Source organism: Myotis daubentonii, chromosome 12 (assembly GCF_963259705.1).
Source record: "Myotis daubentonii chromosome 12, mMyoDau2.1, whole genome shotgun sequence".
Classification (NCBI taxonomy): domain Eukaryota; kingdom Metazoa; phylum Chordata; class Mammalia; order Chiroptera; family Vespertilionidae; genus Myotis; species Myotis daubentonii.
In genome coordinates, this window is record NC_081851.1 from 24,452,340 (window position 1) to 24,475,344 (window position 23,005).

At 51.0% G+C, this 23,005-nt stretch overlaps 1 protein-coding gene across 2 annotated transcripts; it reads left to right on the forward strand.

Moving 5' to 3' along the window:
- Window positions 1-380: 380 nt before the first annotated feature.
- On the forward strand, window positions 381-16,443 carry IL1RN (interleukin 1 receptor antagonist). Of its 2 annotated transcripts, XM_059659194.1 has the most exons (5): window positions 381-593; window positions 11,701-11,752; window positions 13,340-13,428; window positions 14,201-14,313; window positions 15,220-16,443. In XM_059659194.1, the coding sequence occupies exons 1-5, from the start codon at window positions 584-586 to the stop codon at window positions 15,430-15,432; spliced, it is 477 nt and encodes a 158-aa protein (XP_059515177.1). In that variant the 5' UTR covers window positions 381-583; the 3' UTR covers window positions 15,433-16,443. The 2 variants fall into 2 exon arrangements, with proteins under 2 accessions (XP_059515177.1, XP_059515176.1); XM_059659193.1 differs by lacking the exon at window positions 381-593 and having other exon boundaries at window positions 11,622-11,752.
- Window positions 16,444-23,005: the final 6,562 nt, after the last annotated feature.

A 23,005-nucleotide genomic window follows, 5' to 3' on the forward strand; every position in this document is an offset into this window, starting at 1 on the left:
CTGGTCAGAGCACATACTTGGGTTACGGACTCGATCCCCAGTAGAGGGTGTGCAGGAGGCCGCCGATCTCATCATTGATGTTTCTATCTCTCTCTCCCTCTCCTTCTTCTCTGAAATCAATAAAAATATATTAAAATGTAAAAATAACAATAAAGAAAGGAATATTGGAGACCTTGTCCGGCTGTTCCCATGTCTGGAGGAGTGGCTGGCACACAGGATCAAGTCGGTCCATATTGTCTGCATGTATGGACCCACGCATGAACTGGTGGCAGTCGGGTGGGGTGGGCACACAGGGCCAGCCCCACTGGTCCAGCTCAGGTCCTCACGTGGCCTCCCGTCTTACGCAGATAAGAACCAGTTTGGCTTCTGCTAGGCTGAGTCACCGCTCTGGCAGCAGGGCCTGGCCAGCCTGCGTGGGTGTGTGGAAGGCAGCTGCTCTCCTGCCTCTCCCCAGGTCTCAGGAGGAAGAGGCAGCTCCCAGGAGGTGCACAGGTACCACTCTGCGTCTTTTCTGCACCACAGCCTGGGCTGGAGCCAGCTGCTGGAAAACCTCAGAAGACCTCGTATTCTCTCAGGTCCTCCCATGGCTTCAGGTAAGCTCTTTCCACTCTTGTATTCTTCATCTGAAAAATGGGGAGGAAAATGTCCACCATCAGTGTTTTCCAAATGCTTTCAGGCTCTGGGAAGCAAGCTTCCAGGGAAATGGCAGGGTCGTGGAGCTCCAGGCCTGCCTGGGCAGCCTGGCCACTGCGGAGGCCACAGCGCCACGGGGAGACCACGCGGTTGTGGTGCCGCCAGCAGGTGAACAGGAGGCTGGCCCGACGGGAGGAACACCTTGGTGCTCTGAGAGTCTATTGTGCATTTCCCCCTGTTGATGGAGACATGGGAATTGGGGAGGCATTTCTGTAAAATGAGAGGAAGGACAGGGTAAGCTCAGAAGAACATGGAGGGAAGCTGGGATTGGCCACAAGATCTGAGGGGTAGCAGAGAGGATGGCGGCTGTCACCAGTTAATTCCAGCAGATCTTGTCCCATGAGAATTAGGGCCCAGGTAGACAGAACTTCTTATTTTTCAAGAGTCAGAGATCCTGATATTGGTATGTGTAGTATTTTGATTAAATAAAGTGATCAAATAAAATAGTCTATGGGCTACCGGTTGGCAAGCTCTGGTTAAGATCTGTGTGGGAAAAGAAGTGCTGACTTCAAACTGAACTATGGGTGACAGAAACGAAACCACTTACAATTTGTTTTATATTAGAATAAACATTGATTAAAGTATGGGTTTCTTAAAGGCAAGTATTATAGGTTCATGCATTTCATTTTACTTCTGTTGTTTCTCTGTCATGTTAGTGTTTTAAGCTATTTATCCTGTTAATGATAACTCATGAGCTAGAAGAACAATAATAAAACAGCTAAAATAATATTTTTTAAAAAGATCTGTGTGGGGCACAGAAAATATCTTAGGATTGGTGGTCTGAGGACACAGGTTCCAATTCTAAGTTGGCCTCTAATGGATAAACTCTTCTTCCTTCTGGTTCTCACTTGCCTCAATGTCAAGAGGAGGTTGGACAACCCTCAGGGTTTCACGAACACAGTGCAGGTGTACCTTGGTGTATGGTGCATCACTTTGTTGCACTTGGCAGATACTGCATTTTTTACAAATCGAAGGTTTGTGGCAACCCTGCATCCAGCCAGTCTGTCGGTGCCATTTTCCCAACAGCTTTGCTTGCTTCATGTCTCTGTGTCACGTTTTGGCGTTGCAATAGTTCAGACTCTTTATTTTCATATGTGTTATGGTGATCTGTGGCCAACGATGTTGATGTCACCATGGTCATTGCTTTTGGCACCACATATAAGACATCAACATTGATAAATGTTGTGAGTGTTCCCACTGCTCCATCAACCGTCTGTTCCCCTATCTCTCTCGCTCTCCTCGGGCCTTTCTAGTCCCTGAGACACAATAATATTGTAATCAGGCCAGTTAATAACCTTACAAGTGCCTCCAAGTTCAAGTCGAAGGAAGAGTCGCACACCTCCCCCTGGTGACGATGCTGTGAAGATTGTTGAAATGACAACAAAGGATTTAGAATATCACATATGCTCGGTTGGCAAATCGGCAGCAGGGTTGAAGGACTAACTCCAATCCTGAAAGAAGCTCTGCTGTGGGTACCATGCTATCAGGCAGCTCTGCATGCTCCCGAGAAGCTTTTGTGAAAGGAGGAGTCGGTCGAAGTGGCAAACCTCACTGTTGTCTTATTTTAAGAAACTGGACAGCCACCCACCTTCAGCAACCACCACTGATCTGTCAGCGGCCATCAACATCAAAGCAAGACTCTCGGCCTGCAAAAAAACTTTGGCTTGCTGAAGACTCAGGTGATGGTTAGCGTTTTTAGCAGTAAACTATTTTTAATTGAGGTCTTTTTTAGAGATAATACTATTGCACCCTTAATAGACTATAGTAGATACATAACGTTCATATGCACAAAAGAAGAGAAAAGTTTGTGTGTCTCACTTTATTGTGGTGTGCGCTTTATCACTGTGGTCTGGGACCAAACCTGCAAGATCTCCGAGGTGTGTCTGTTGTCGCAAAAGTTTCCATTGGGCTCCCTGCAAACCGGGGGCTCTGCTGAGCTCCTCACGTGGTTTATCTTATTTAATCCTGATAACAACCGTGTGGGAAGGACGATCATTGTTCCACATTCCATAAGAGGAAACTGGGGCATAGAGAGGTTAAGCAGTTTGCTCAAGACCAGGCATGGCTGTAAGGGAAGAGTCTGGCCTGACTGCAGACAGTTTGTTTCCCCACTGTGCTAAGCTGCAGGGGCCTGAGACCAAAGGAGACCATGGAAGGAGAAGTGCTTTGTAAACCACAAGGGACTGTTCCACAGGAAGCAAGTCCCCACCTTCCCCCAGGGCGCGGAACAGTCTCTAGAGCAGTGGTTCTCAACCTTCTGGCCCTTTAAATACAGCTCCTCATGTTGTGACCCAACCATAAAATTATTTTCGTTGCTACTTCATAACGGTAATGTTGCTACTGTTATGAATCATAATGTAAATATCTGATACGCAGGATGGTCTTAGGCGACCCCTGTGAAAGGGTCGTTCGACCGCCAAAGGGGTCGCGACCCACAGGTTGAGAACCGCTGCTCTAGAGTGACGTGTTACTATGTTAGGCCATGGGCCTGTGCATTTTTCCAATGTGTAAAGGAGGATGCTGGAACCACTCCCAGACTGAAAAATCACTATACTGTGAAAAAATCACTGCACCTAAAAGTGGTTCCTTCCAAAATATTTTAAACATAGATGCTAACTAAATGTATTTGTACTTGATCTGAATCGAATTCAGGAGACAGTGCATGAAAGCCCAGTGAGAACACCATTTCCTGGGAAGAGGAATCCCTTCTCCATCTAAGGCCAGGGGCCTGGGTGGCACCTCTGTGGCCAAGCAGAGGACAGGGCTCTGAGGAGAGAGAACATGGAGAGATGCTTGGTTTGACTAAAGAGCCGGGAGAGCGAGTACAGAGGAGCAGGATGTAGATGGGCCACCTAGTACATAACTTGGGCAAGTCACCTACCTTACTGCGCCTCCGGGCCTCCCTGTACCACTGATCCGCGATAAGTCCTTTATAGGACCCAAGTTTGAAAACAATTTTAAGCTGCTAGATGTTGACTATATAGTGATTACATAGTTGGAGGCAATTAGATATGAATTGATAAATTAAAAATTAATTGATCACTACTATATCTACTATGGTCTCTTTTCTTGAATGGAAAATTTAAATTTGGGGGGCACTCTTATGTGCTTTATCTATATGTCTATTTATCTAGTAAAATGGACCACATCTCTGCTGCTCAGAATACGCTAAACAGCCCTAGCCAGTGTGGCTCAGTGGTTGGAATGTTGTTCAGTGCACCAAAGGGTTGCAGGTTCAATTCCTGATCAGGGCACATACCCAGGTTGGGGGTCTGATTCCAAGTCAGGTGCATAAGGGAGACAACTAATCTATGTTTCTCTCTCACGTCAATGTTTCTCTCTCTCTCTCTCTCTCTCTCTCTCTCTCTCTCTCTCTTCCTCTCCCTTCCTCTCTCTATAAAAAATCAATAAAAACATATCCTCTGGTGAGGATTAAAACAAAAACAAAACAAATAAAAAACCCACGCTGAACAGGCAAGATACAATGCTTGTGAATTGTACCTACAATTTGGGGCATCAGCCACCAGATGGCGATAGCACTTTTTAAGGGCTCCTGTAATATGGTGACCATATCAGTTTTCCAAGGACTGAGGAGTTCCCAAGATGTGGGACTTTCAGTACCAATACTGGGGAAGTCCTGGAAAGACCAGGGCAAGTGGCCACCCTACTCTGTAAGCAGATAAAGAGCTTTCTCTTTAGCACATGTAAGGTTTTAGAACCATCGTTTCCTTACCAAAACAAAACAAAACACTAACATTTCAAAGTAATTATGGAATAAACTGTTGGTCTGTAAGATATGAGTTGAAACTGAAAGGAACACCGTAAGAACAAATGTAATTCTTGCTTTTGTGAACTGCGATATGAAGCAGAGAAGAAAAGCCAGCTGCCACACTGGCAGGACAGCGGTGTCCGGGTGAGTATAGGAACTGGGTTCAAATCCTGCCTCTGCCAGGACCCGGGAAAGTGATTTAATCTTTCTGAGCGTTGATTTTTTTTTCTTTTTAAAAAATATATTTTATTCATTTTTTACAGAGAAGAAGGGCGAGGGATAGAGAGTTAGAAACATCAATGAGAGAGAAACATCGATCAGCTGCCTCCTGCACACCTCCTACTGGGGATGTGCCCGCAACCAAGGTACATGCCCTTGACCGGAATCGAACCTGGGACCTCACAGTCTGCAGGCCGATACTCTATCCACTGAGCAAACTGGTCAGGGCTGAGAGTTGATTTCTTATCCTACAGACTGAGTGTATGTATTTGCCACTCTCAAAGGTGTGTGTAAACGTGCCCACCTTGCACAGCTTGTTGTTATCATGTTGTGAGGACAACATGAGATCTGTATGAGAAAGGAGCCTGAGCACAGCAGGCAGGGATGGCTCTCCTTCCCCAAGTGCCCATCCCTCTCCTTCTGCCTGGGAGAAGCTGCCTCATAAAGCTTCTCATCAGAACCAAGACGGCAAGAGCAAACATGTCCCTCTGGAAACCCAAGATAACTAGGCTTAACAAAGAACAGCTTGCAGTGCAGATCCACATCAAACCCAGAAGCTGCTGGCCCAGACCCATCGTGGAAGAAGCTGAGCAAGGATTCCTTATCCGTTGAGCACTTAGACCTGGAAGGAGAGCAGCGATTGTAACAGTTGGCTTCACACACACACACACACACACACACACACACACACACACACACACACGCTCCCGATTGCCCTTCACCAGCTGGACAGCAGATATGACTACCCTGATGCTGAGGTTTGGGGGGCAGAGATGCCCAGGAGAATCTGACCGGCTACTGGAGGGAGCTTCCAATAAGCTGCTGATTTGGTTAAAATGGACTTGGCTACACGGCAGGGCTGGAGTGTTGAGGACTGATGGAGGGACACCTCTCCCACCTGGCAACTATCAAAATGTTCTCTGTATCTACGCCTGTTTCTGCTTGTTTGTTTGTTTTTATTTTTCATATTCAATTGTTGATAGATATGCATTTATTGCCCTTTTATTGTTCATCTTTTTTATCTTTTCTTGTTATTACTTTTAAAGAAGACCCTTTAATAGTTCATGTAATATTGGTTAGGTGGTGATGAACCAACTACTTTAGCTATTTCCTGTCTGGGAAACTCTGTATGTGCCCTGAGATTCTAAATGATAGCTTTGCTGTGTGGAGTAATCTTGGGTGTAGATCCATGCTTTTCATAATTTTGAATAATTTCTTTCCAATCCCTTCTGGCCTGCAAAATTTCTGCTGATAGTTTTATGGGAGCTCTCTCATAGATCAGTGGTTGCCAACCTTTCGGACTTCACGGACCACCAGTGGTCTGTGGTCCACATGTTGGCGACTGCTGTTGTAGATAGCTGTCTTTCTCTTGCCGCTTTTAAGATTCTCTCTTTGGCATCAGCCCTCACACTGAAGGGTCTTGGGTTAGATTCCCAGTTAAGGGCACACACCTGGGTTGCAGGTTTGATCTCTGGCCCCTATCTGGGTGTGTGCAGAAAGCAACAAATTGACATGTCTCTCTCACATTGATGTTTCTCTCTCTCTCTCTTCCCCTCCTTCCCTCTCACTAAGTTTCTTAATGCTCTCACTAAGTTCCTTGAGCATCCTTATAGTTATTTGGGACCTGTTTCTTTGTCTCCGCACTTTGTCTACTTCCCAATGTCTGTCTCTATGCATTAGGTAGAGCTGCTACGTCTCCCAGATTTAGTAGAGTGGCCTTGTCAGGTAGGTGTCCTGTAAGGCCCAGTGGCACAGCCTTCCCAGTCACCTGAGCTGGGTGCTCCAGGTGTGTCCCTGTGTGAGCAGTGTGCACTGTCCTGTTGTAGTTGAGCCTTGATTGCTGTTTGAGACACTGGGAGGGATTGACCCCCCAGGCCAACTGTCTGCAAGGATCAGCTGCGACGGTAGTGGAGTTGCCGCTGTGCAGGCGTTGACTGTATGAAGCAGGACTTGCTTCAGTGGGGCTTTGGTGCCCACTAAGTGTACCCCTTGATGAGTCACTCATGGAGGTGGTAGGGTTATAATCCAGTGTGGTCAGAAGTTGTCCACTAGGCGCACTGGCTTTGGGGCTTCCTGGGAGGTGCAAGGTCAGCCGTCACTTGTGCACTACCCAGGCCACCCAACACGAGCTACAGAGCGATCTGTAAATGGCTACCATTTATGCTGGGCTTGAAGGTACCCAGACAGGTCAAGTTACGAACCAAGGCTACTACTGCCAGTGCCAGGCCTGGGGCCGCTTAGCAAGAGGTACAGGGCATGTCAAGGCCAGATGCTGCTTATTAGAAAGATGTTAGGAGAGTCCAAAGCATCAGGTGGAAGAGGCCATTTGCATGGAAAGCCACTGGAAACAGTGTCGGTGGGCCCACAGGTTAGGTGGGGCAAACAGTCTGAGCCAGGTAGGTGAAACTCAGATATTGTGCCTGCCTGTTGGCTCTGGGGTGGTGGTGGGGGCCAGAAAAGGAGAAATGGCCTCATCCAGGACTTTTGTCTGACAGAAACTGACCTCCCTTCCCCCCGCCCCTTTCATCCTGACGCCAGACAATTCAGTTTCTGAATATGTCCTTGTTTCCGTTCAAATTGCTGACCCAGTGCTGGAGCTCAGAGGGAGTGGGTCCAAGTAAATCCATATGTGGGCCCTTTGAGAGGAACTGCCTGGTACTCCAGCAGCCTCCATCTCAGCCACAATTCCCACTGGTTTTTACAGCCAGAAGTTATGGGACTTCTCTTCCTGGCTCTGGAACCCTGGGCTGGTAGGCCTGGTGTGAGGTTGGGACACCTCGCTTCTCAGGAGGGACCTTCGCAGCCAAGACATGGCTTCCTATTTTATTTTATTTTTCTCTTTTATTTTTAAAAATATTTTTTTTAATTGATTTCAGAGAGGAAGGAAGAGAGAGAGATAGAAGCATCAATGATGAGAGAGAATCATTGATTGGCTGCCTCCTGCATGCCCCACACTGGGGATCCAGCCCACAACTCCAGCATGTGCTCTGATCAGGAATTGAACTGTGACCTCCTGGTTCATAGTTCCACATTTGACCAATGAGCCATACCGGCCAGGCTGTGACTTCTCCTTTAAATCCCTAGTTGTAGGACATCTATTCAGCTAGATTTCAGGTGGTTCTGAATGATGGTTGTTCTGTAGTTGAGTTGTAATGTTGATGTGGTTGTGGGAGGATTGGAGGACTGCATTTACCTACACCACCATCTTGACCGGAAATGTTCTGGCCAAGGCTCTGAGGAACGGCAAAGGCCCAGTGAGTTGGAGCTCAGCACCTGGGCCTTTACCCGTTTACTGCACTGAATGCATCTGCTGGTTTCAAAAGCTGTGGCTGGTCTTTGAACAGACTCGTGGGGTTTGGGGATGAGGAAGATAACATTTGCCTTTATCTCCCACTGGGGAGGAGGGGCCTGGATAAACGCTGCAGGTTTGGGCTGGGACCCTGGAGCATGAGGAGTGGATGGAAGTGGAGCAGTCTGCACAGTGACTGCGTCATCTCCAGCCCTGTCTGGGGGAAGGGCACCTGGGCTGCGGCGCCCTGGCCTCACCGCCCAGTGGAACCAAAGTGAATCGTCTCTGGATAAAGACAACTTCATCCAGAGCCTCATTGATCCCAACAGCGTTTGCTATACGGTGTCCAGCAGTCAGCAGCCTGTTGTCAGGTACAGACAAGGCAACCTGCGCAGGAATGAAACAGACAATAGGAAAAGGCCCAGTGGAGCTCCAACGAGGGAGTTATCAGGAGCAGCCTTTACACGAACCACAAATAAAATGTTGAAAATGTAAAAGACAAGATGGAAACTTTGGGCAGAGAACTAGAAACTACAAGAAAGGAACCAAATGTAAACTGTAGAACGGAAAGACACAATGAACTGAAACTGAGAAAGAGATGGCGTTCAGGTGAATGTCGCCGTGCTGAACACTGTATGGGCATCGACACCCAGGGCTCACCCTGGAGACCTGCCTACTGCCACTCCTGGGACGTGGACAGCCTGGTGTTCCTGTCTCTCTGTAAGTGGGACTTGGTCGGTTCTGCTGTCATAAGTGTCCAGTCGGGGAGGGCTCAGCATGGAAGACACTCGACATACCTGTGATGCCTGCAGCTCAGAGAGAGGGACAAGAGGCAGCTGGGAGGGCCAAGTCCACTGTATGATGTGGTCATTGATCTTAATTCAGGAAGCAGCGTGAGGGACTGAGCACTAGAACTGAGAATAAGTTTAGTCAGAGGTTTCCTGTGGGCAGAAATCGTAGGGACATCAACTGTCTTAAGACGGAACCAAGAGTGGAACTGTGGCCAGAAGCGTGAGTAGAGGAGGGAGCTGCCCCTTCCCCTGCTTCCTCCCACACCAGGGAGTGAGGGCCGGAGTGCAGGGCAGTGTAGACGGTCAGAGGCATTGTGATTGCCCTCACCCACTTTAACTGGGATGGAAAGCACACTCAATAGCAATTTATTGTTTGAGTATTTCCTCTGTGACCAGGTCAGGGCTAAGTACACCACGTGCAGCACCTCAGTCCACGTAGCGACCCATGACAAGGCGTCTGTTAGGAGCCCAGCTAATGGATAATGAAACTTGGACCAGGAGAGCTTGGGCACATACATGTCCCGGCGGCCCAGCTCAGGAATGACGAAGGAGGACGCAGCCCAGGTTGCCTGACTTCAAGCCGGGCCCGAAGGCCTGTGGGCCACTTCTCGGGTGCAGTGGGCCAAGGGCACACATGTGGGAAAGGTGGCAACCCAGGCTTCAGCTCTCCAGGAGAGATCTGTCTCTGAATTTGGGTTGGGGGCCGAGGAACATACCCAGGAACCAAACTGTGGGCAGGACCTTGACTGTGGGTTCATGCACAGCACCTCCTTCAAGCAGCCCTCCCTAAAACTAACAAAAACAAATCGATCCCTGGCCCTCAAAGACAGATACCATCTCTCAAACGTGGGTCAACGACTCCCACCAACTCAAAGGCTGTAGCAACAGAGCAGGGCAGGTATGAGCCATCTGCCTCCCCAAGCAAACGCTCAGGGAGGTGATACAGTTTTCTCAGAAATATTCCATTTGTTCTCATGAGGAGCTCTTTAAAGATCTGGGAAGTTCTTTTGTATAGCCTTCCTCTTTATTTTTTTATTGATGCGTAATTGACATATACTGATTTCGCGTGTAGGACACAATGATTTGCCTGTCACCACACATGGTTTTACTATATAATTTTTTTCTTGTGATAAGAACTTTTAAGATTTATTCTCTTAGCAACTTTCAAATATACGGAGTGACCTCCCCTTTGAAGGGTTTACCCTCATTTGGACAGAGACTCTGATTTGTTGATTAAAAATAAAGTCAGACCCATCCCATGGACAACTGCAGGAGGCTGGCCCTGGCTGGGCGTCCTGTCAGTGCCATTGACGAGCTGTGTGACTTGGGCAGGTCCCCTTCCTTCCTGGGCCTTCTCGGTCTTCTTCCAAACAGTGGCTGGGAGATGGGGGGACTGCCGCGCTCCCCTCAGTCCTGAGACGCTGAGGCCTGTTTCTGTACCAACATGTACTCCCATCACTCAGGCCACAGAGAACCCTTCTTGCCTTTGTTCTTTCCATAAAAACCAGTGTGCTTACCTTTCCCCTAAGTCTCTAGAATGCAAGAATGCAATAAGGAAGGGAATTTGTGTTTATTACTGCCCACTCTGGACCGGAACTCTCCCTTCCCTGCTGCCTTCCCTCCCCTCCCCTCCCCTCCCTTTGCTTCCTTCCTTCCCTCCCTCCTCACACTGTGGGGAAGACATGATAGGCCTCATTCTGAATGTGAGGAGGCAGAGGCTGCAGTCAGTGAAGTGACTTGTTCAAGGCCACACAGGTGGCTGTGGGCGAGGGGCAGGGGGAATTTGGACCCACTTCTGACCCGGGGCTGAGTTCACCCAGTGTCCCAGGACCATAACCTCAGAGAGTGGACAGCAGGAGCAGAGCTGGTGTCAAAGCCCCTTCCAGGCAGCTGGCTCTGGAGCAGGAGTGGCAGCCTGCAGGCAAAGCCGCCACGCGGTTCTGTACATAAAGTCACACGGAGCTCACCCAGCTCGTTCAGTTACGGACTGTTTACTGCCTTTGAACTACAACTCCGAGTTGAGAAATCCCAAGACTGCGTGGCCCACAAACCCTAAAATGTTTACTATTTGGTCCTTTTTACAGGAGGTTCACAGCCCTGGTCCAGAGTCCAGCTAGGTCGTCCCTCCTTCTGTGGACACCACGTGACAGGAGACGGTCCCTGTGCTCCGCCCTGGCACTCGGCATTAGGAAAGGGGACGTTTTTACTCGGATTCATGGTTTTTTAAAAATTGAATTTATTGGGGTGACGTTGGGGTGAAACCTATATAGGTTTCAAGTGTACAAGTCAACGAAACCTCCTCTGCACACTGCATCCTGCACACATCCCCCCAAGCAAGGTCTCTTTTCCTCCCCAACCCACCCCTTTGCCCCCCTCCTCCCAGCCTCCAACCCCCCTTCCCTCTGGCCATCACCACACTGTTGTGTGTGTGCTTGGGCTGTGCATATATGCTCTTCGGCTAATTCCCAGCACCTTCCTTCATCCGGTCCCGCCCCCTCCCCTCTGACAGCTGTCTGTCAGTCTTCCACGCAGCCATGCCTCAGGTTCTTCACATTTGCTTCAGGTTGGCCAACAGTCCCTGGCCACCTGTCAGGCAGATGACGGTGTTCGGTGATGGTTGTGCTTTTCTTCCCAGGAACTCAGTGAAGGGAAATGGAGATCTCCATTTTGGGGAAATTACACCGGGGAAAAGGGGAGGGATGGTTACAACACTGTGTTGCGACACCCAGCAGGCCTGACCGTGACAACAGCAAGGTTTCTCTTTTTGGAAATGTGAGGGCATTTCCGTTTCTGCTGGTGTGGTGAGTGGCTACCTTCTTTATAAGCAGCTCCTCCGGCCCAGAATGGCAGTCCTTGTTGCACGAGGCGCCCCGGGATGGCAATCTGCAGGTGCCCCCTCAGTCACCTAATCTCTCTCCTCCTCTTCCTGTTCCCTTCAGAGACAGCCTGCCGCCCCTCAGGCAGGAGGCCCAGCAAGATGCAAGCCTTCAGGTAAGGCCGGCGGAGGAGGCGGGGGACGTGCCACAGCCCTCGCGTTTCTGTCGGGCGGGAAAGGGCCGTCCATTATTGCACAAAGTGGCTGCCACGTGTGAAGCCTGCAGGACTTGTGTGTCAAAATGTCCCAGATGTGCAAGCATGGCTGGCTCTGAGGCCTGCCTGGCTTTCCCAGACACCCTGGCAACTCAGCAGGTGACGGACACGTGCCCAAGAACCTGGCTGAGGTGTGGGCGGGGTGTGCTGGGCGAAGAAGCAGAGAGGGCGCCGGGGCAGGGTGGCCCTTGGTTCTAGATGGTGGTTAGCAGTGTCCGTCTGTGCTCACGGTGGCAGATCCTGACCCCCGGGCCTCAGTTTCCCCACCTGTGACAGGGGGTTTCCAGTGACTCCTGCCTGCCTGCCTGCAGAGAGGTTGTGAAGGTCACAGTGTGACTGTGCTCTGTGAACTATAACGTGCCCCCAAGGTGTTCTGAGCTTTAGCGATGGGGTCAGGAGCTTTGTGAGACATCACCATCACTGCTGTGCGGATGACAGGCTGTGACGCATCTGCACACGCCCGCTACCCTGCTACCCAGGACTGAGCTGGGCTGGGTGACTTCACCCCCAGCGCTGGGTGTCTCTGGCGGGGGCTGCAGGTCAGACTGTGTGCGTGCGTGCGCATCCAGAGGGGGAGGTTGGCTCTGCCTCCTCCTGTGGCGGGGGGCTCCAGGAGATGCCCCCGGAGGCTCCAGTCGGGGCTGTTAGTCCCTTCAGATGGACACTCCTCCAGAGCTAGAATAATTACGAAAGGTTAAATGCATCCACGTGCAAAGAACTTTTGTTTGCCTGACCGCCCACCCAGCGCGGGGGCTCCTCAAAGCCCCCTGGGGAGGTGGAGGTGTCAGCTGCCTTTCGTAGGACACAGGCCACAGCCGGGCTGGTGGGCAGCAGGGAGTGGAGGGCCCTCCAGTGGACGGGCCCTTCGCCAAGAAGGAAGGACCAGGAGCCAGAAACAGGCTCCTGGGTGAGCTGGACGGGAAGCTGACCCCTTCCAGGGACGCTGCCCCTGCCAGACCCAGCACAGTCCCTGGTGGTGGAGGACAGGCTCTGGGACAGATCCCCACAGTTGCTACAAGGTCCTCTGTGCCTTAAAATGCAGCTTTCTGCGGCGGCCACTGGTCTCAGATGACTCTAAGTGTACATTTAATAGTTAATAAAATTAAATTAATAAAAGTAAAATCAAACTTAAAAATGCAGATCCTCAGGCGCACCACCTTCCAGGAGCTCAGTAGCCATGGTGGCTGGTGGCCCATGTGGGGCAGGGGACGGACTCTGTGCCCCCGGCAGGCCTATTGGCAGGGGCCGCTCCGGGGCTGAGGTCCAGGCGCTGGTCCAGGGAACCCGCGGAGGGGAGCAGGGCGAGGAGCGGGCCTGTCTCCTGTCCGGGGCCACCTCAGTTGCCTCCTCATGCCCTGGGTGTGGGAAACATCACTCCCTTGCAGAAAGATGGGTGCAGACTCAGTGAGCTCCGGGAGACACAAGAAGGGGCTGAGCCCAGGGCCGGGCACAACCTTGTCCAGTACAGCGGGCCCTTTTGCTTTTCAGAATCTGGGATGTTAACCAGAAGACCTTCTACCTGAGGAACAACCAACTAGTTGCCGGATACTTGCAAGGACCAAATACGAAACTAGAAGGTGAGTGGCTGCCAGGAACGCCGATGTGCGGGCACTGGGTCACGGTCTGGGTCTGCCGCGCTGTGGCCTCTGTGACATCCTGATCCCACTGGGGAGGCCGGGCCACTGGAGGGCACAGTTGAGGGCAGGGAGGGGAGATATAGCTGGGGAGCCTCCACCTTCAGGCACTGTGGTCCCAGGGCCACAGCTCCAGGGCAGGTCCTAATTAAGCCAGATGGACTCAGGCAGCCGCCCCAGTCTATTCCTCAGTTTCCCTTTAGTACGATGAGGGCGGCAGATGACGTGGTGGGAGAGCTTCACCGCTGGCCTTCTGGGAAGCTCCCACATCCTGTCGGCTGGCTTGGCATCCCCTCCATCTCCTCACCCTGCCTCCCCTGCTCTCCATGCTCCTTACCACCCCCCCCCCCCAGGGCAAGACCCACCTTTCCAGTCCTGGTATTGCTCCTAATAAACACGCTGAAGCAGAAAGGCGTGGCTTTTACTGCGACATGGCCCACGAGCACCACACCGTTGACCTGGCATGCAGGTCTCCAGGGATTGAGGGAAGATAGAAATCAGGTGGAACCCAGGCTAATTGGCCCGGAGGAGCAGCTAGGTGGCTGCTCTTGGTTGGATCTTCAGCTTGGATGCAGACCAGAACGATGGGGCCCCACTGTCTGTAGGACCTTGGGTTTAGTCAGGAGGACAGAGGAGCCCCGGGAAGCATCCAGGCTCTTCTCCATCAGGGCCTCCTCTTCTCTATAAGCTGACCCTGCCCTCTGCTCTTCCCCAGAGAAGATAGACGTGGTGCCCGTCGAGCCCCACACTGTGCTCCTGGGCATCCATGGCGGGAAGCTGTGCCTGGCCTGCGTCAAGGCTGGCGATGAGACCAGGCTCCAGCTGGAGGTAAGCACCCGCCTGCTAACAGCCACCCCAACCATGAGCGACTGCATGTGCTCTTCCTGTGGGCTGTCTGGGGTCCCCCGGGCTGTTCTGCTTCACGTGGGCTGGCTGGGCCGGTCCTGCAGGTGCATCCAGCAAGGAGCTCGGCTGCTGGCTTCTCACAGGGATTATTCCAAAGTCACAGCACTTACTAAATGTCTGCTTGCATCACACTGCTCGTCCCCTTGGCCAAAGCCCGTCACGTGGCTGAGTCTGCCTCAGTGGGGGAGGGAGCGACACAGGGGTGGGCACCAGGAAGAGACTCATTTGGGGACCTCGATCCCTGGGTGCTGCTCTCTTGTCCAAGGGCCTCCAACCCACGCAGACTTGGCCTCTCTCTCCCAGTCCTGGTCTACTCCGACACACGGGCTAACATGCCACCTGGGCTCTGCACACCTTAGTCCCATGCAGTGTTCATGGGCTGCCCTCAGAAAAGATGGCTCTGTCTCAGGAGAGTGCTGGGACACATCTTAACCCAATGTAACCTTAGCCCAGTGGCCGTAACCGTGGCACTGTCCCATCGCTCCACTCGCAGCAGGGTGACTGCCTGCTGGGTGGGGTAGAGATGGCGGCATCGAATGGACTATGATGCTCTGCCCACCTTCTGCACTGCCCTCTCCTTGCAGGCACAGACCCAACTGAGCTCAGGCCTGCGCCCCTGCTGATGGGTCATGTGTTCATTAAACTCTCTGAGCCCTGGCCAGAGCAGCCAGATTTTCCCAAGCCAAGGTGTGTCTGTGGGCCATCTGGTCTCCCACAGGCGCTGCAGTCAGCGTCCCCCTGGAATGTCCTGGGAGTCCCGGGGCCCCTGTGGTGGGTGGAGGGGCAGGTGGCACAGGAGCGCTCACCTGCTCACCTCTTGGCTTCCAGGAGGTCAACATCACTGACCTGAGCAAGACCACGGAGCAGAACAAGCGCTTCACCTTCATCCGTTCGGACAGCGGCCCCACCACCACCTTTGAGTCAGCCGCCTGCCCCGGCTGGTTCCTCTGCACAGCCCTGGAGGCCGACCAGCCCGTCAGCCTCACCAATGAGCCCCGGGAGGCGGTCAGGGTCACCAAGTTCTACTTCCAGCAGGACTAGTGGTGCTGTCACTCCGCCCTAGGCCAGCACATCCAGGCTCCGGACACCCCTCTGCCTTGCCCAGGGTCCCAGCCTGGGGGGGTCTGGGGAGCAGCAGTGGCAGGTGGGCCCCCCGAAGGAACTGAGGAGCCTGGTGTCCAACTCCGTCCTCAGCCCCTTAGCTGCCGCAACCTTCATGCGCCCCGAGTGGTCTCTCTGAAGGGCAACTGGGACCACAGTGTGGCTTCACGCCCTTCCTGCAGCATCACCTGTGCCTTCCGGATAGCAGCCAGGACACCTGCCAGACTGGACACCCGCTGCTCCCCCCTCCCAGCTCCCTACCTGCCCACTGTCCACGCCCAGGTCCCAGAAGCCACTCACTCACCTCCCACCAAGTGGCTCCCAAACCTTGTTTGCAAACCTTGGGGTAGCAGCGTTTTTAGGGTCTGTGGCCAAATGAAAAAATAAGGATTTCACGGTATTTTAAAGGACCACTGTATCCAATTGTAAGATGCTTTATTTGGGGATTGTGCCCTTCCTGGAAGCGGGTGGGAGAGCAAAACATCCATGTGTTTGTGAAAAACTATGATGAAAGCAAGTCTTCTTTTTTTTTTTTATTTCGTTCTTATTGTTGTAATGCCCTAACCGGTAAAATGAGAAGTTAATGTACCAGGGTGCCTAATGTTTTTCTTTCTGAAACGTTCCTGTAAGTCTGGACCCCACTGTCCGGGCCCGAGCACCATCTATACTCCAGGCCTCCCCCAGCGGCTGGCAGTGCTCCCAACACAGCTGGCCCCGGTCCTCCTCCCTCCGAAGTGAGAGGCTCCTGATCATCTCAGCACTTCCATGCGGAGGCTGGTCTGAGACGCCTGGTGTCTGGATGCCGCCAGCCTGGAGCAGGGACGGGGACTTGAGTATGTCAGCTCCTCGCAGGGCTGAGTGTGTGGCGGCCCTTATGTGCTGTCTGTGTCCAGTGGAAAGTTCCCTGTACCCTGCCCCTTAAGCTCTGTTTTACAATAAAACCTTAAAAACACGTCTACTTTGCTGGCTGTGTCCATGGCCCCTGGCTCGGGGCAGAGAGTGCCGGGAAACAGGATCTCCCAGGGGAACATTGCATTGGGCTCAGGAGGTGGGTGCGCTAGACCCTAGGCAGGACTGCTCATCAGATGTCCCTCAGCTAATAGTCAGGCGAGCAGGGAGAGCGTCCCACTCCTGCCGGGAGTCCTGGACTCAGGCCCCAGCGGGGCCTGGCTGCTTGCTTGGTCCAGGAGAGTGGTGGCTTCGATCTAATTCTAAAGAGGGCTACTTGGGTCCCTCTCCCAGGTGCCTGGGAAGGAGCCCCACCTCGCCCTGCTCATAAACCCGACTTCCTGCCCAGCTTTATTTGAGAGGAGCTCTCATTGCTAAGAGCAAACTGCATCCAGCAGGTTGAAAGGCCACCGATTGGAGAAAATCGTCACGATATTATCTAGGTCTCAGATCCTGTGTGTGACGACAATGAGGCCCAGGAGGTTGGCCATCTCAGTTTCTCTTCCTTGTGTGAAAGGAGGACTATACACGGGTGAACCGAGATGATGCGGGTGAAATGCCGTGCGTGATAAAAGGGCGTGGGAGGTTGATATGTCTTCAGTTCTGATGAAAGGAGGAAGTTCAAGGCAGAAACCCTTCAAGGCTGAACTGTCACAGCAGCAGCGAACACGTGACTCTGCAGCCATCCTGCCCTTCAGAGGCTTATGTGGTGAGGGTAGTTCAAGGCAAGACAGGGCACAGCCACGCACGCAAGCCTTGGGACTCTGGAGCCATTTGCTGTCTGCATGTGTGCCCTGGAGGAGATAAGCAGTGGTTCTCAACCTTCCTCATGCCACGACCCTTTAAGTTCCTCATGTTGTGGTGACCCCCAACCATAAAATTATTTTCGTTGCTACTTCATAACTGTAATTTTGCTACTGTTATGAATCGGAATGTAAATATCTGATATGCAGGATGTATTTTCATTGTTACAAATTGAACATAATTAAAGCATAGTGATTAATCACAAAAAACAATATGTAAATATATATGTATTTTCCGGTGGTCTTAGGCGACCCCTGTGAAAGGGTCGTTCGACCCCCAAAGGGGTCACGACCCACAGGTTGAGAACCGCTGAGATAAGGTCTTGGAGTTTCAGTTTCCTCATTGCCAAAAGCAGATCATCTATAGCGGATGCAAAGGGCTGCATTACCTCATTCCACCTTTGCAACCACCTTCTGTGGTAGGCACTAACATGATTTTTACTAGTATTGATGCTGGAGGAGTCAGCTCTAAAGCAATCCGCTTTAAAGCCTTGTAGCTCAAAGTGTGGTCCTCAGACCAGCAGCAGCAGCAGCAGCATATGGGGAGCTAAAATGCAGCACCTCCCCAGACCTCACACCAGACTCACCGACAGGATCTAATCCTAATCAGTCTCCAGGTGATTCTACGTGGGTTAAAGTGTGAGAAGCTCAGCTCTAAAGCGCAGCACCTCTCCCCAGCTCACTGCCGACACCAGGACCTCCCCCTTAGCACCTCCTGGCCCCGGCGCAGGAGAAGCTGTGAGCTGTTGTCATCCTCAGACATCCATCCACACAGGCAGGGGTTTCCACGTTTTCTTCTGTGATGCATCTCAAGTACCCAGATCAGTATGCGGTAAGGCCTGGGTGCTCAGTAAATATTTAGTGAATAAATGAATTAGCCACTGATAAGTCCCTAGAAATGAATGTATTACTTGGGTCAGAAATTTTGAGAAGACAGGGGACTTGGGCTAGCAGTTTTGAAGGAAGACTGGAAAAAGGGCAAAGCCCAGATGTAGGAGGTTCCCGGGACTTGGGGCCGTCAAGGAGTGAAGTGTGAGCATAAGGGGGCAGTGGCACACTCCAGCTTACTGGGTGATTCTTTCACAGGCTACTTTGGGGGGGCCTCACAGTAGAGATCTGGCCATTCAATGGTGGTTGCTGCTTAGAGGAGAGGAGGGCACAGGGCTGGGGAGGGGGACGGAAAAGGAGGCTTGTGTGTCTGGATGATGCACTTAGCAGCACAGTGGGAATCTTGGGGACATGGGGAGCTTGGGGGCTTTGTGGCCTGGGGTATCCTTGGCTGGCAGATGTTGGGTACCGTTTCGTGGGGAATGTAAAACCGGCAGGCTCTAAGTGGCTAAAAATCTGCTTGTTTGGATGATGTTTAAAACCATTGGATGTGGACAGATTTGAGTTTGGCATCAGATAGGCTACTGAGCCTGAATTAACCACCCAGGGCTGGTACGCAGTGGCATCTCTTTGCTCATTGGCATGACTCAGGGCCTGGGACGTGGCCGGGATCCCAGGCTTGGGGGTTGGGGGGGCATGCTACAGCGGGGTTTCTGTACAATTAGGAGGGGTGTGCCAGGGTGACAGGAGGTGGGGGTCTCAGGTGGGAGAGAAAGCACAGGGAGGGAAGGCAGACAAGCATCTCAGAGGAAGGTGGCCCTCCTGTCACTTCTAGGCCTGACCACACAATAAGGCCACAGAATCAGAGAACAGCCCAAACGACAGTTCGAAACTGGATACACAGCACTCCAGTCTTCAAGGTGTTCCAGCCCAGTCAGGCTTCCCCACTAACCAGTGAGCCTTGGCCAGGCAACCTCCTCTGTCTAGGCCTCTACTGTCCCACTCAAAAAGTAGGGGATTCGACTAGACCTGTGTTCTCATTAAGCTCACCTGCAGAGTTTTTTAAAATGATGCCAGTGCCCAAGCCCCCACCCCAGGACTGGCTTGTGGGTGTCTGGGGGATAAAGCCAGGACGTCAGCATGCCAGTGCCCATACCCCTAGACCAGGCGGCTCCGGACTCAAGGACCCCGAGGTCAAGTCCTCCCAGCTGCTCTCTCAGGGCCCCGCCTGGAGCTTCTGCAAATGCAAAGGAGGGAGACGGCCCTTCACTACATAGAAAGGTTCCGCCAAGTCACGGTGTATTCTGACTACCCTTTAATTTGGGCTGAAGGCAGAAGATTTTCCACTTTCTCAGTCACAAGACTGGTTTAGACGTACTTGGAGCTTCACTGTTTCTTTTTTGGCATAAATTGTGCTATAATAACAGGTATTTAAGTTGTGGTTAAAATCTTGCAAATCTGGGAAAACCAAATAACTTTGTGTTTTCTCTTCACATAATGATGAAATTTCTAAGTCCTGGTGGCAAATCGCAGCATGCTTGACAATAAGCCCAGTGCTCAGAAAAGACGGGAGAGAGAGTGAAAGACGTCTGGGCGTTTCTCAGCCTCAAACTGAAAAGGTTTGACTAGAAGGATGGTCAACTTCCAGAGGAGTGTGTGGCCTCTGGGTCTTCTGCAGCATCATGTGTGGGGGTAAAAGGCAGTTCAAGAATTGGCCAGAGTGGGCCAGATGGCAGCAGAGCAGGTGAAGTTACACTTGCCTCCTCTCAGGGCCAATCAACCTGAGTAACCATCTGAAGACTAGTTGAACAGAGGCCTTATAAGTAAGATTTACAGAGGAACCTGCATGGAGACTGGCCCTGCACCCAGAGGCGGCAGTGAGAATCCAAAGGGCTATCTCACCTGAAGAGGACTCCGCTGAAGGAGCGAAGGGCCTCAGCCCCATGCCAGGGTCCCTAATGGAGAGCACTAGAGCTGGGAAGAGGAGCCCACACAACATCTGGCTGTGAAAACCCGAGGCGAGTCCACCAGTCCTGGTGAGAAGGGGGTGGCTCTCTTGAAGGGCCAGTGCACAGAATCTCAGTTGAGACACTCACCCTGGGAATGGCCACTCAGAGTGAACTGGTGTCATAAAGAGAGAAGTTCAGGCCTTGGTGGGGCACAGTGGTTAGAGCATCAGCCTGTGTACCAAAGGGTGTCGGGTTCAACTCCTAGGCAAGGGCACATACCTAGGTTGTAGGTTCGATTCTCAGCCCCTGGTTGGGGCACCTGTGGGAGGCAACTAATCGATGTGTCTCTCTTACATTGATGTTTTTTTCTCTTTCTCTATTTCCCTCTTTTCCACTGTTTCTAAAAAACAGAAAGAAAGGAAGAAAGAAAGAAAGAAAGAAAGAAAGAAAGAAAGAAAGAAAGAAAGAAAGAAAGAAGAAAAAAATAATTGAATGAGGATTAACCAAAAAAACAAAAACAAAAAAACGGAGAAGTGAGTGGTGTGGCTGTGGGGAGAGGGCTGGTGTGACAGCAGCAAGTGTCCCTGTGCTGGGTCTCGCTCCCACACCACCCACAGATGTCATTTTTCCTGGGTCAAGCATCCTCTCCATACAACATCAGCCTGGGGAGTGGCAACAGCACTGCTGTTCGATTCTCAGCCCCTGGTTGGGGCACCTGTGGGAGGCACCTGCTGACTCCTGGAGGATCTACCCTGTAGGGATCACTCCCAGTGGAGAGGTCTTTGGAGGACTCCAGCATGAGCCTCATGCAGACCCTGTTGAGGAACTCTTGAGGAGGATTGGGCAGGCTTAACAGTGCCAGAATCACATGAAAAGAGGTTGAAGGTGGGGTGAGGGCCATTTTTTTCACTGTGCCTGAGCAGTGCCTTCATTTCTGTAAGAAGCTCTGGTCTATTTTAGCCGGTTGAACTCTGCTGGCCTCATCCTGATGACTCCCTGAGACCCTGCCCCATCACAAAGGTCTGCAGGTCCCAGGTAGGAGAGGGTTGGCTTTGGTGTACACTGACTCTTGTGCTGAGTGGCCTCAGACACAGCACTGGCACTGAGTTTGAATCTTTATCAACCTGATGAACACAACTTATCCACACCTGACGACTCACTGAGAACCTATCTCATGTAACACACACCATCAGAGGCTCTTCCAGTGACTGAGCCTAACAGGCAGCAGGCAGGCAAAGGCAGATCTCTGGGTGCCTTGAGCCTTTTGCTGACCTGCTCTTGACCTTGGAGCTGGTGGAAACCAGCCTTGGTATGCAGCTTGGTCCCTCCCACGTGCACCCAGCCCCAACAGAGACAGCCACAATCTGTGGATTGTTTGATAGCTCCAGACGGGTAGCCCAAGGCAGGTTACAGGCAGTATCTGTCATTGACCTGCACTGGAGACCCTTTCAAGAGTCCCCAGAACCAACATACACAGTGGTGAACTTCAGACCACACCAGACTCACTAAGCTCCACAAGTGGCACAGCCAAAGGGAGAGCTTGGCATGCATCAAACTCTACTGGGGCAAATTCTGCCTCATAGAGTCAGCCCCACACAGCAGCTCATACACTATGGTTGGGATCAATTCTCATAGTCAGCCAGCCTGAGGGTCAACCCCATCCACAGACAGGGCTACAGTAATCAATACTCATCTACAACAGCAGGGCTCACATAACCTATAAGAGACTTTCCTGGAGCACTTAGCTCAGGTGATCAGGGAGATTGCACCACCAAGCCCCACAAGACACCTACTACGTAAGGCCACCATACAAAGACTGGGAGACATAGCAGATCTACCTAGTACATAGAAACAAATACAGAATGGCAGCCAAAATGGGGAGATGAAGAAACATGCCTCAAATGAAAAAACAGGAGAAATTCACAGAAAAAGAACTAAATGAAATGGAGGCGAGCAAGCTACCAAATATAGAGTTCCAAACAATGGTTATAAAGATGCTCAAGCAATTTAGGGGAAGAATGGATTAAATCAGTGAGAACTTAAAGAGATAGTAAACGTAAAAAAGGACATAGAAACCATAAAAAATAACCAGTCAGAAGTGAAGAATACATTAACTGAGATGAAAAATACACCAGAAGGAATCAATAGCAGGTTAGACAAAGTAGAGGATTAAATCAGCAATTTGGAAGACAAGGTAGCAGAAAATACCTACACAGAGCAGCAAAAAGAAAAAAGAGTTTTAAAAAATGAGTATGCTAATCCTGTCCAGGTAGTTGGTTTGAGAGTCATCCCAATATGCCAAGGTTGTGGTTTCTATCCATGGGTGAGGGTGCATACAAGAATCAACTAATGAATAAATAAATAAATGGAACAATAAATCAATGTTTCTCTCTCTCTCTCTCATCAATCAATCGATCAATTTAAAAAATGAGGATACTCTAAGGAACCTCTGGGATAACATCAAGCATAAGGACATCTGCATCATAGGGGTACCAGAGGAGAAGAGAGGTAGCAAGGGACTGAAAGCCTATTTGAAGAAATAATGACTGAAAACTTCCCTAACCTGGACACATAAGTCCAAGAAGTGCAGACAGTCCCAAACAAGATGAACTCAAAAGGTCCACATTGAGACACATCACAATTAAAACGGCAAAGGTTAAAGACAAAGAGAAGTTTAAAAACCACAAGAGAAAGACAGTTAGTTATCTACAATGGAGCTTCTGTAAGACTGTCATCTGATTTCTCAAAAGAAACTTTTCAGGCCAGAAACGATTGGCGTGAAATATTCACAGTGACGAAAAGCATGGACCTACAACCAAGGCTATCATTTAAAATTGGAAAAGAAATAAAGAGCTTCCCAGACAAGAAAAGTTAAAGGAGTTCATCACCAACAAGCTAGTATTGCAAGAAATGTAAAAGGGACTTCTATAAGAAGAAAAAGGAAAAAAAAGAGGAACATAATTATAAAGAATAAAGTGGCAATAA